Raw genomic sequence first — 13198 nt, forward strand, 5'->3', positions numbered from 1 at the left:
TGGATGGACTGATAAAATGGATGCTAGACCATCACTTGCCCCCTGAGTGCTAACCAAAGGACAAAGGCTAACACATCAAACCCTTAGAATGTAATATTACTGACATTGTACAAATATTCCAGCCAAAACAATGTAAAGGACACCAGCCAGCTATGGATAAAGGCTGAGCTATTTGTGACTCCTCATCATCAATGTTGTGCTAGGGTAGGATTCGCCGGCCTCCCAGCCGCGTGTTTCTCGGCGGCGGGAGGCGGCGTGCCATTCGCTGGCAGAAGGATTCTCTGGTTCCACTGGTGTCAATGGATTTCCCATTGAAGCCACCCCATGCACTGGGAAACACACAGGCGGGTGTGCGCTGCTGGCAGGACCAGAGAATCCCACTGGCGTAAATGGCTGGAAAATCCCGTCACTAATGTTTCTATGGTCACCTACTCCAAACACGATTTTCCAGCTGTTCTCACCCTAAGGTCGTAAAATCCCGCCCAAGGTCAACGGACCTTTGCATGGTCCGTGTCCCGCCTGCTTCGATTCCTGTGGTGGCGGGATAGGAAAATTCAGTCCAATGGGTTTTAATAGCCGGCGGGGCGGGGGGGGGGGGGGGTCTCATTAGCTGAATAGCTAAACCTGAAACCACCCTTTTATGTGACCAAGCCTTGAGCTGTTTGAATTATTTTAATTGTCCAGGTTTTGAGTTTTATCAACAATCACTGTTTAAGTGCAGAAGAGAAGCAGGACACCAGGCTAGCAGCTGACCCCTGTCTACCATTTACTACCTCATAGGTAGCAACAGAAAGAGTTGCCCAGATCTAAATTGCCTGACCCTGTCCATATGTACACCGGAACTTCTGTGTCGCTGCCTACGAAACCAATTCATTTCTACAAGTCATCCTCCATCATGGACATCGTCACTTCTGGAACAGAAGATCTCCCTGAAACAGTTTCAGCCTGCTACCCTCTGAAGGAATACACAATTGGACTTTTTGATTCTGGACTCACATGAAACCATCATTCTTATTTTTGTCTGTGGCCTTGGCCCTCTTTCTCTTCTCCCGATTTTATCATACGAATGCAAAAAAAGGTCATCTTGTATTTTTGAGTATGTGTAAAATAAACCAACCTTCTGATTTTGCCCTATCTCGCATTGGCTGTGGGGTTATTAATAGAGGATTGAATCACTCCAAAACTGACAGTTTGGGAAAAACACACCACTGCTAATAAGGGGGAAATCAAAAATCATAAACATCTTTTTGTTTACGGATAGGTGGTGAGTTAATGAAGCCCTTTGCAACAAGGTTGTATTTAAGATGGATATTTGGTTCTGACTGAACCCAATTTATCTCAGCTGGCTTCCCTCTCAGATTAATAATTAGCCATGGGCCACAAAGGACCACAGCCATCTCTCTCCAGCAGAGAGAGCGAGATCATTGTTTATATATAGCTTGAGGGGTACCACTCCACTCCACAATCATGGGACTAGACCAGGAGGTTTATTTGGTAGCAAAAGCCACACAAGCTTTCGAAGCTCTAAGCCCCTTCTTCAGGTGAGTGGGAATTCTGTTCACAAACAGAATTCCCACTCACCTGAAGAAGGGGCTTAGAGCTTCGAAAGCTTGTGTGGCTTTTGCTACCAAATAAACCTGTTGGACTTTAACCTGGTGTTATTAAACTTCTTACTGTGTTTACCCCAGTCCAACGCCGGCATCTCCACATCATGACTAGACCAGGAGACAGAGCCAATGCAGGGATTGAACCCAAATTGTTGATGGCATTCTGCATCACACATGAACCACCCAACCAACTGAACTAATTGACCCCTTTCAGATTACTCACAATTAAGTGACACTCATAGCACTGCCTGAGCGGCTGTTGTAGCAACAATTTAATCTCTGACTCGTTGTCCTTGAAGATAACTGTAACTGACAAGGATATCTTTTTCACTTTCTAGATGCAAGTTCTTAAAGAGGAATTGAAGATTAAAAATCTCCTTTGGGTTCAAAGAGGGATTGCTACTTCTAGCTAAGAAAAAAAAATCTCTACCTCTTGAGTGTTTCAATGTCAGAAATATTTTTGACTTTTTCTGTTAATCATTCCCAACTAAACAGTACTGAAGCATGGATTTCCAGACAGGTTGGTTCGATTTCTTTAAGCAATATACCTTCATTTTACAGCCTTAGTATTTACAAATAAACTCACAAATATGAAAGGTCATGCTCTGTTAATGACTCACTAAAAGCTTCCTCTCTGGAGCTGTGTGGAGGATAATGACTTTACAGCTTTGTTTGGTAGTACAGAATATTGAATATTGCTAAAAAGAGAGACCTGTAGCTGGAGCTTTTTGTCTTGTACTTATCTGAACAAATGCAAGAATGCCAAGTTCCAAACAATCACAATTTATACTACAGGAAAAAAGGGGTTGAGAAGGAACATTTTCAAGCCTTGTGTGGAAAGCAGATTCAAAATGCGTCCAGGGATCTGGGTGTCTATGTTCATGAATCGCAGAAAGTCGGTATGCAGGTGCAGCATGTAATAAAAAAGGCAAATGAGATGTTGGCATTTATTGCAAAGGGACTGGAGTATAAAGTAGGTAAGTTTTCTTGCAATTATATAGGATGTTGGTAAGACCATATCTGGAGTATTGTGTCCAGTTTTGGTCTCCTTATTTGAGGAAGGATGTGGTGGCATTGGAGGCAGTTCTGAGGAGGTTCACCAGATCTGATTCTGGGGATTAAAGAGTCGACATACAAGGAGAGATTAAACTGTTTGACCTTATACTTGCAGGTGTTTAGAAGGATGAAAGGGGATCTGATCGAGACATATACCACTTTAAAAGGGATTGATAAAGTAAACATAGACCAAATATTTCCTCTTATGGGGCAATCTCAAACAAGAGGTCACATGTATAGTTTGAGAGGTGTAGATTTAAAACTGAGATGATGAGGAACTACTACTCGCAGAGGGTGGTGAATTTGTGAACTTGTTACCCCATAGCGCGGTGGAGTCTGAATCATTAAATGGTTTCAAGAAGGAGATAGATATATTTCGAACAAAAAAAGGATAAGGAAATATGGGAACAGGTGGGGAGATGGATTTGAAACCAGGGAGAGATTAGCCATGATCTGATTGAATGGCAGAGCAGGCTCGAAGGCCTGAATTTGCCTGCTTCGAATTCCTATGTTCCTCCACATCTTTGTTGAATTACGCGGAAGCTCAGGGAGTTCACAGTTTGCTGTTAGCTTCTCCATGGTAACATCTCAGCCAATCAGCACCCTTACTCCTTTAACAAATTGTGATCATTTGAAATTTGGCATTCTTGGCTTATTCTGATGAGTGTCAGATGAAAAACTCCAACAACATGTTTCCCATTTCAGAAATACTTTACAACTTATTTGTTTAAAAGCTTGTATTCAACTGTTTAATTCCCTGTCTTTAATTCATAAGCTGAATTCCATACTGTACATTCGGTCATTTTATAGGGTATTTAAACATATTGATCTCACTTGCAACTCTTTGGCAATTTTACTGAGCATTGTTCCAATAACAGCAAACAATAAAGCTTTTTGTTATCAATACAGTCACAGATTTGTTCAGTCTAATTTGTTAACCAGTTGGATGTACTCGCCTAATGTGCCTTAGCATTGATAAAGAGCGGATTGTTTTTGTGACTTCTCGATAACGGAGTGCATAAACATATGGAGAAACTGCCTTGGGTAACATCATCAGCATGTTGGCCATTGACAGAGTGATCCAGAGTCCAGTCAGATAGGAAATCAGGTGCAGCTCCTGGAGTGCAGTCCCTGCCACCAACACAAGCAGGGGAAAGAAATAAAAAACAAGCAGCACTGAATGGATTACATAGGTCTGCCTCGCCCTGGAGTTGCCTCCCCATATTCCCGAAGTCTTCGTTTTGCAATATAGCATAACATAGCAACTGGAGATTAGTATTAAACATATGATGAAATAAATTACTGTGAAACTGTAATAAATCTTTAACAAAGATCTATGAAAGATGGACAGAACAAATATTAAAGGCAAGATACAAATTGATAATGTGGAGAAAGGATTCTGTTGAGTTCCAAGGGTTATTATATAGATAACAGATGGTATAACGGCAGAAATAATCCATATACAAATGATGATTTTAAGGGTCCGGGTGTGCGGTAAAAGTGAGGTATAACGAAGGGGCCAACCAATAGCCACATAAGTGTCCACCACCATAGCAGTGACTGTCAGGATCCCGTTACAATAAGCCACCGTTAGCGCGTACAAGAGAGTTTCACAAACAACTTTAGGCATTCCCACACCTGCGGCGTTAAGGATGTCAATGAAGGTGTTCAGAATTGAGTAAATCAAATCATTAACCAAAGTGTTGGCAAGTAGCAGATATCTGGTCTCCTGACGAAGGTTGTTGTTTGAAAAGATGGCCAGCAGGACCAGAGGAGTTCCCAGCAGCGAGGCAAAGAAACAGACCACCAGAGGAAACATCAAAATGTCTGTTTTGGAGTTCCCCATAGCACTCACCCAGGCCTGAATTATATTGTGTTGAAGGTGAAAGTCTTCAGGATGGGAAGCATTTGCAGAGAATTGCACAGTAACGATTTCTTCACCCAGAACCGGCATCTCATTGTAGGAATCACAGCGTTCACATTTCGATAAATTCATAATGTGTTGCTCAGAGGAAGCTCATGATTCTACAGATCTGTGACTATCTGCATTCGGTGTAGCAATGCTTTAAGTTTTTCAACCAACTCAGCTCACCGACGAAGACTAAAGCCTTCTGAGTTAATGCAGATTATGTCCACAGTCAGTTGCAAGCAATGCAAAAACTTATATACTCTGCAAATATGAAGGGAACCATTTTTCACTCCGCTTCTAAATGCAGCATAAGATTAGTTCCAAATACGGCATTGCCCTGTTCAGTCTTCAGAGCAGATATGTAGAAGTCAATGCCGCAGCAACTGACTACAGCAGAAATTCAGACTTTTATAACATCTCTTAAACCATCTACATCTCACACAAACAAGTATATTGTACCAACAGCACAAATCCAAGACACAGTCACTCCCACTCGAGCAGAGATTCACTGCAGAGATTCACTACAACTCGATGACTAGTTGTTTGATTTGACACCTCATTGGGCACATACTTTACCTGGCCAATGGTGCTGAACAGAAGGATCAGTTTACTTAATCCAACCTCTGAATTAAATAACCGCTTCTAAACAACCTCTTGCAAAACAGCACAAAATCACGTCAGACCTTTCCAATGTTTATGAAACTCAAAAACCGCATTAGGGAACTGGAGCGGGAGCTGGATGAACTTCGGATCATTCGGGAGGCAGAGATGGCCATAGATAGAAGCTTCGGGGATGTAGTTATTCCGAAGAATGAAGATAGATGGGTAATGGTGAGAGGGGCTGGGAAGAAGCAGTCAGTACAAGGATCCCCTGTGGTCATTCCCCTTGGCAACAAGTATACCGCTTTGGATACTGCTCAGGGGGACGACCTACCAGTGGTGGGCCGCAGTGACCGGATCTCCAGCACTGAGTCCGTCCCTGTGACTCAGAAGCGGGGGGGGGGGGGGGGATGGGGACAGGAGAGCAATAGTTATTGGGGACTCGATAGTTAGAGGGCTAGATAGGAGGTTCTGTGGCAGCGAAAGAGACTCACGGATAGTATGTTGCCTCCCGGGTGCCAAGGTCCATGACGTCTCGGACCGTGTTTTCAGGATCCTTAAGGGGGAGGGGGAACAGTCACAAGTCGTCTTACACATCGGTACCAACAACATAGGTAAGAGAAGGGACGGGGATTTAAAACAGGAATTTAGGGAGCTAGGGTGGAAGCTGAGAGCCAGGATAAACCATGTTGTCATCTCTGGTTTGTTGCCAGAGCCACGTGCTAGCGAGTTGAGGAACAGGGAGAGAGTGCAGATAAACACGTGGCTGCAGGGATGGTGTAGGAGGGAGGGTTTCAGTTTCATGGATAATTGGAGCACATTCTGGGGAAGGTGGGACCTGTACAAACAGGACGGGTTGCACCTCAACCAGAGGGGCACCAACATCCTGGGAGGGAAATTTGCTACGGTTCTTTGGGGGGGTTTAAACTAATTTGTCAGGGGATGGGAAAACGAGCTGCAGTCCAGAAGCCAGTGTTGAGTGTAGTGAGGTATTGAGGAGGGAATCAAGGTCGCAGGAGAGTACCGGCAGACAGGAAGGTGGGTTGAAGTGTGTCTACTTCAATGCAAGGAACATCTGGAATAAGGTCGGTGAACTTGGAGCGTGGATTGGTACTTGGGACTACGATGTTGTGGCCATTACGGAGACATGGTTAGAACAGGGACAAGAATGGTTGTTGGAAGTTCTGGGTTATAGATGTTTCAGTAAGAGTAGGGAAGGTGGTAAAAGAGGTGGAGGAGTAGCATTGTTAATCAAGGATAGTTTTACGGCTGCAGAAAGCCAGTTCGAAAGGGATCTGCCTACTGAGGTAATATGGGCTGAAGTTAGAAATAGGAAAGGAGCGGTCACGTTGTTAGGGGTTTTCTATAGACCCCCAAATAGTAATAGAGATGTGGAGGAAGAAATTGCAAAGCAGATTATGGATAGGTGTGGAGGTCACAGGGTAGTTGTCATGGGTGACTTTAACTTTCCAAACACTGTTCGGATGGGGCAGTCTTTGTACAGTGTGTGCAGGAGGGTTTCCTGACACAATATGTGGATAGGCCAACAAGAGGTGGGGCTACTTTGGATTTGGTACTGGGTAATGAACCGGGCCAAGTGTTAGATTTGTTTGTGGGAGAGCACTTTGGAGATAGTGACCACAATTCGGTGTCTTTCACTATTGCAATGGAGAGGGATAGGGCCATACAGCAGAGCAAGTTTTATAATTGGGGGAGGGGTAATTATGGTGCGATTAGGCGGGAATTAGGGAGCATAAGATGGGAACAGAAACTGTCAGGGAAAGGCACAAAGGAAAAGTGGAGCTTGTTCAAGGAACAAATACTGCATGTCCTTGACAGGCATGTCCCTGTCAGGCAGGGAGGGAATGGACGAGTGAGGGAACCATGGTTCACAAAAGGAGGTTGAATGTCTTGTCAAGAGGAAAAGGGAAGCGTATGCAAGGATGAGAAAACAAGGTTCAATTGGGTCGCTTGAGGGTTACAAGGTAGCAAGGAATGAGCTAAAAAAAAGGGCTTAGGGGAGCGAGGAGGGGGCATGAGAAGTCCTTGGCGGGTCGGATCAAGGAAAACCCCAAGGCTTTTTACTCTTATGTGAGAAGTAAAAGAATGACCAGGGTGAGGTTAGGGCCGGTCAAGGACAGTAGTGGGAACTTGTGCATGGAGTCAGAAGAGATAGGAGAGGTGATGAATGAATACTTTTCTTCAGTGTTCACCAAGGAGAGGGGCCATGTTTTTGAGAATGAGAGTGTGATACAGGCTGATAGGCTGGAGGAGGAAATGTTCTGAGGGAAGATGTATTAGCAATTTTGAAAAATCTGAGGGTTGATAAGTCCCCTGGGCCAGATGGGATATATCCTAGGATTCTTTGGGAGGCAAGGGATGAGATTGCAGAGCCTTTGGCTTTGATCTTTAGGTCCTCACTGTCCACGGGGATAGTGCCAGAGGACTGGAGAGTGGCAAATGTTGTTCCTCTGTTCAAGAAAGGAAATAGGAATGACTCTGGTAATTATTGGCCAGTTAGTCTTACTTCGGTGGTCGGTAAGTTAATGGAAAAGGTCCTGAGGGATAGGATTTATGACCATTTGGAAAGATGCAGCTTAATTCGGGATAGTCAACATGGATTCATGAAGGGCAAGTCTTGCCTCACAAATTTGACTGAATTCTTTGAGGTAACTAGGTGTGTAGATGAAGATAGAGCAGTTGATGTCGTATACATGGATTTTAGTAAGGCGTTTGATAAGGTTCCCCATGGTAGGCTCATGAAGAAAGTAAGGAGGTGTGGGATAGAGGGAGATTTGGCTGATTGGATAAGTAACTGGCTATCTCATAGAAGACAGAGGGTGGTGGTGGATGGAAAATTTTCAGACTGGAGACCAGTTACCAGCGGTGTACCACAGGGATCAGTGTTGGGTCCTCTGCTATTTGTGATTTTTATCAATGACTTGGAGGAGGGGGCTGAAGTGTGGGTCAGTAAATTTGCTGATGACAGCAAGATTGGTGGAGTAGTGGATGAGGTGGAGGGCTGTTGTAGGCTGCAAAGAGACATTGATAGGATGCAGAGCTGGGCCGAAAGATGGCAGATGGAGTTTAACCCTGATAAGTGCGAGGTGATTCATTTTGGTAGGACAAATTTGAATGCGGATTACAGGGTCAACGGCAGGGTTCTGAGGAATGTGGAGGAACAGAGAGATCTTGGGGTTCATATCCACAGATCTCTGAAGGTTGCCACTAAAGTGGATAGAGCTGTGAAGAAGGCCTATAGTGTGTTAGCATTTATTAACAGGGGGTTTGAGTTTAAGAGCCGTGGGGTTATGCTGCAACTGTACAGGACCTTGGTGAGACCACATTTGGAATATTGTGTGCAGTTCTGGTCACCTCACTATAAGGATTTGGAAGCATTGGAAAGAGTGCAAAGGAGATTTACCAGGATGCTGCCTGGTTTGGAGGGTAGGTCTTATGAGGAAAAGGTTGAGGGAGCTAGGGCTGTTCTCTTTAGAGGGGAGGAGGATGAGAGGCGACTTAATAGAGGTTTATAAGATGATGAGGGGGATCGATAGAGTGGACGTTCAGAGACTATTTCCTCAGGTGGATGTAGCTATTACTAGGGGGCATAACTATAAGGTTCATGGTGGGAGATACAGGAAGGATGTCCGAGGTAGGTTCTTTACTCAGATTGGTTGGGGTGTGGAATAGACTGCCTGCTTTGATATTGGAGTCGGACACTTTAGGAACTTTCAAGCGGTTATTGGATAGGCACATGGAGCACACCAGAATGATAGGGAGTGGGATAGCTTGATCTTGGTTTTGGACAAAGCTCGGCACAACATCGAGGGCCTGTACTGTGCTGTACTGTTCTATGTTATGTTAAATGTGTCACATGTGTTTTACAAAAAGAAAATATAGCCACGAGCAGGAAAATGCTACAATAATATTTAGCAAGCTGGCATTGAGACATAATGCAAAAGCATTAATCCAAATGACACATTCTTGCAGCTATTAGATTTGTCATTAACTATTGAAGTAGTTTGAATAGGATTGAAACAACACGTTAACTTTTCGATAGCGCACATCAGCTTTTCTTATGCCACCATTTGCTTTTGGTTCCGAGCACCACCTTTAGTGTCGGGGACACCGAGCTGAGCCCATTAGAAGTTCAAAATAAATTTGATGTATTTTTTGAGGAAGTCACTGGGGTAGATTATGATGGAAATTGGCAGGTATTCTCTACCTGGACTTTCAGAAAGTTTCTGATAAGTCGTGAGATATTGGTAGGAGTTTGAAATGCCGGAATAGGAATTTGCTCCCAGTCAAAAGGTTGTGGTTAACAATGTGGTTTAGCCTGGAGACATGCACTTATGGTGTCCCAAGGACTGGTCCTAAATGTGTTACTCTTCGAGGTTTTTATTCATGACCTGGGCAGTAGTATTGGGAGTATGATAAATAAATTTGTAGATGGCATCGAAATCTGTGCAAAGGCACAATAAAGACAGCAGAGAAAGACAATCAAATCCAAAAAGACTTACATATGCTTAAGGGAGCTGGTCACAATGAAAAATGGCATATAATTTAAATAATTGCAAGTATGTACAACTATTACAGGACATATACAAGGAATACCAGACAAGAGTAAGCAGCAATGTGGGTGAGAGTGAAAATTTGGAAGCTCATAGTGCATTGCACCAAGGATTGCTACTGAGCCCCTGTCTTTTCCTGATGGGTCATGGATGTTCTAGCTGGACAAGTGAATTGGGAAGTGTCATAGTCACTGATATTTTGCAGAGAACATTGAACTATGTGGTGGGGATGATGAGAAGAAGAGTAAATATCTGGAGAACTGAAGAAAAGCTCTGGAAGATAGGGGTATGAAGATTAGTGGAACAAAGGCCCAATTTATGGAATTAAGCCTCGGGCAGAAGATCAGAGTGAAGGTGCAAAGATTACAGGTGAAGACTTGGAGAAAATGAGTAGTTTAAAGTAGCTGGAAGTGTGCAAATGCAAATTAAGCTTTTGTTGAAGTAATTGGAAGAAATGCAGTGGAGTGTTATGTCACGGAATAGTATCACTGAAACTGAAAAGAAGAAACTAGAAGACAGTTGTGAAGCAGGCCTTATATAGGGCAGAAGCTTGAGATGGATGGTTGGAAGGACAAAAGGAGGGAGAAGATCAGAAAGCATGCACCAGGGAGTAAGTGAAGATTGTGGAAGAAATTAAAGAAAGTAGCGAGAAACAATTAGTTGCAGAGAGGAAATGTGAGGTGAGTGGCAGAGATGGGACTGCTAGTTGGGAGAGGAAAGCCTAAGACCAGGTGGAAATATGTGGTAGCGAGAGTTTTAAATGTAGCAGGAATTGAAGAGGAATGGGTGACTGAGAGGAGGAGATGGAGCAAGGTGATCAGCCAGCATTGTGGCGACTCCAAGTAAAATGGGAGGAACCAAAAGAAGTGTCATGCATGTTGGTCAGGTGAACACAGAAAATGCACATCATTTCCAGGATTCCACATGGCAGAACAGCATAGCAAGAGCTTTAGAGATCAATTGGGACGTGACAAATTTGACTAATTGAAGGAAGCAAAAGATAATGGGTGATATGTACTTGGAAAGCTGTTTTCAGTGGGGTTCCACAGGCCTCTGTATTTTTGGTGTGTTTGCAAATAATGCTAAAATAAGTTATACAATTGATACAAAGGAAGAAAACTGTAGACTTCAGGGAAACAAAAAAAAAAATCAATGGACATTGGCAGGACTAGAGAAGTTGAAGAGAAGTCTTTTCATCCAGAGCGTGGTGGAGGTCTAACACTCTCTGAAAGGGAGTAGACTCACAACCCACTTACTTGGATATTCACTTGAATTACTGTAATCTACAGGACCTAGAACTGAAAAATGGGATTACGCCTGGCAGCTCTCTCAGTAAGCACAAATATGATAGGCAGAGCTTTGTGCTATGAATTTTGATTGTTTCTAGCAATAGTAAAACAGGTTGAGATAAAAATTGTGGCGTCATAGTGCCCTGAACACTAATGCTTCAGGACCATAAAGGCTGTAGCTAAAGCTAACAAGGCATTGGGTTAGAGCCATTCAATATGAATCAAGGAACACAATTTTGACACCATAAAGGACATTGCTCAAGCAGCATCTAGAGTCTTTGCCTAGTTTTAGTCCACTATATTGTATATGATTTAGTGGACACAGAAAAGATCAGAGGAGAGCTGCGGGAACGATTTCTTGCTTTAAGCACCCCAGATACGCAGATAGTTTAAGAACCTTCTTGACAGACTAAGAAGTCTCACAACACCAGATTAAAGTCCAACAGATTTATTTGGTATCACCAGCTTTCGGAGCACTGCTCCTTCATCAGGCGAGTGGAGAGTTGGGTTCATAAACATGGAATATATAGACAATTGCAAGATGTCACACTACGTGTAACCACCACCATTTGGCCTGGGCTTGCAAATCCTACTAACTGTCCTGCCTTGAGACAATTCACATCTCTTTAACCTGTGATTGATTATCCCTCTCTCCAATCGCGTTGTCTGTACTTGTACAGACTTGATTACCCGTTAAGGCTCGCATTCCAACCATTATCTTGCAATTGTGCCTTTGTCTATATATGCTGTGTTTGTGAACCCAACTCTCCACTCGCCTGATGAAGGAGCAGCGCTCCGAAAGCTCGTGATACCAAATAAACCTGTTGGACTTTAACCTGGTGTTGTGAGACATCTTACTGTGCCCACCCCAATCCAACACCGGCATGTCCACATCTTGTTGATACAGGCCTACAAAATAATTAAAGAGCTGGATAGAATCCTTCCTGATAGGTTATGTGAGTTAGATTATGGAGGACTCGGGAATATAAGTTGAAACTTTACTGTGGCCAGTTTTCTTCTCCCAGAAAACTGTCAGCCTCTGGAATACATATCCAGTTGGACAGTGGGTGTTTACTTTCTGCCTGCTTTCAAGGGGAGCTGGACTGATTCCTGACTGGGACAGTATCTTTATAGGTTAGTGAATCTACTAGACTGATTTTGATAGCCTGTTTTCTCTTTCCTTCTGAAGTATAGCAATGATTTACAATTGGCTCACTCCTTTTGCTTATCTGCACACAATCCCACTGCAGACATGATAGCATCCACATGCACCCAGTTCTCCCTCCACACCATCCTTTTCAATTCTTCACGCCCTTATGTGGTCAGACTGCTAGTCTCACATCCAGCTTTATTGGGATGCAATTTTCCACCAGTTGAACATTAGTCAGACCAAAACCATCTTCTCTGTGCTGAACAAACTCTACTGCTTCCAATGATTTCACTCCCTTTCTCAGCTGCTGCCTCAGGCAGACGTTTGGTGATTTCTATGTCTACTATCCGAAACTGAGTTTCCTCCACTACCCCACCCTCCCCACCTTCCCCCATCATTACCCCACCCCACTACCCCACCCACACCCTCCCCACCTTCCCCCATCATTACCCCACCCCACTACCCCACCCACACCCTCCCCACCTTCCCCCATCATTACCCCACCCCACTACCCCACCCACACCCTCCCCACCTTCCCCCATCATTACCCCACCCCACTACCCCACCCACACCCTCCCCACCTTCCCCCACCCACACCCTCCCCACCTTCCCCCACCCACACCCTCCCCACCTTCCCCCATCATTACCCCACCCCACTACCCCACCCACACCCTCCCCACCTTCCCCCATCATTACCCCACTACCCCACCCACACCCTCCCCACCTTCCCCCATCATTACCCCACTACCCCACCCTTCCCACCCACACCCTCCCCACCCCTACCCCACTCCACTACCCCCACCCACACCACACCTTCCCCAGTCCACTACCCCCACCCACACCCCACCTTCCCCAGTCCACTACCCCCACCCACACCACACCTTCCCCCACCCCTTCACCAAGATGGCGGCTCGACTGCTGTTGCTAACCCGGAACTTTACCCGTAGCCCGGAAGTGAACCCCCAGGAAGATGGCGGCCCGGGCCTGCGCAGCGCGAGGATACCGAGTGTGGA

The 13198-nt window shown here is 44.6% G+C and overlaps 1 protein-coding gene across 1 annotated transcript; it reads right to left on the bottom strand.

Annotated features, from left to right (window-relative positions):
- Positions 1–3597: 3597 nt before the first annotated feature.
- On the bottom strand, positions 3598–4659 carry LOC144487697 (uncharacterized). The gene is made up of 2 exons (XM_078205778.1): positions 4038–4659; positions 3598–3794 (listed from the first exon to the last, which is right to left on the bottom strand). Exons 1-2 carry the CDS (start codon positions 4657–4659, stop codon positions 3598–3600), a joined length of 819 nt encoding a protein of 272 aa, XP_078061904.1.
- Between the last annotated feature and the right edge of the window lie 8539 nt (positions 4660–13198).

Source organism: Mustelus asterias, unplaced genomic scaffold, assembly GCF_964213995.1.
Source record: "Mustelus asterias unplaced genomic scaffold, sMusAst1.hap1.1 HAP1_SCAFFOLD_980, whole genome shotgun sequence".
In the NCBI taxonomy this organism is placed as follows: Eukaryota; Metazoa; Chordata; class Chondrichthyes; order Carcharhiniformes; family Triakidae; genus Mustelus; species Mustelus asterias.

Bases quoted from the DNA above. Each gene is read 5' to 3' on its own strand.
- LOC144487697 (XM_078205778.1), bottom strand. From the start codon at position 4,659: ATGAATTTATCGAAATGTGAACGCTGTGATTCCTACAATGAGATGCCG. The intron at 3,795-4,037 runs GTATCTTGCCTT...TGTTGGTGGCAG, and splicing joins TTTCTCCACATTATCAATTT to GGACTGCACTCCAGGAGCTG.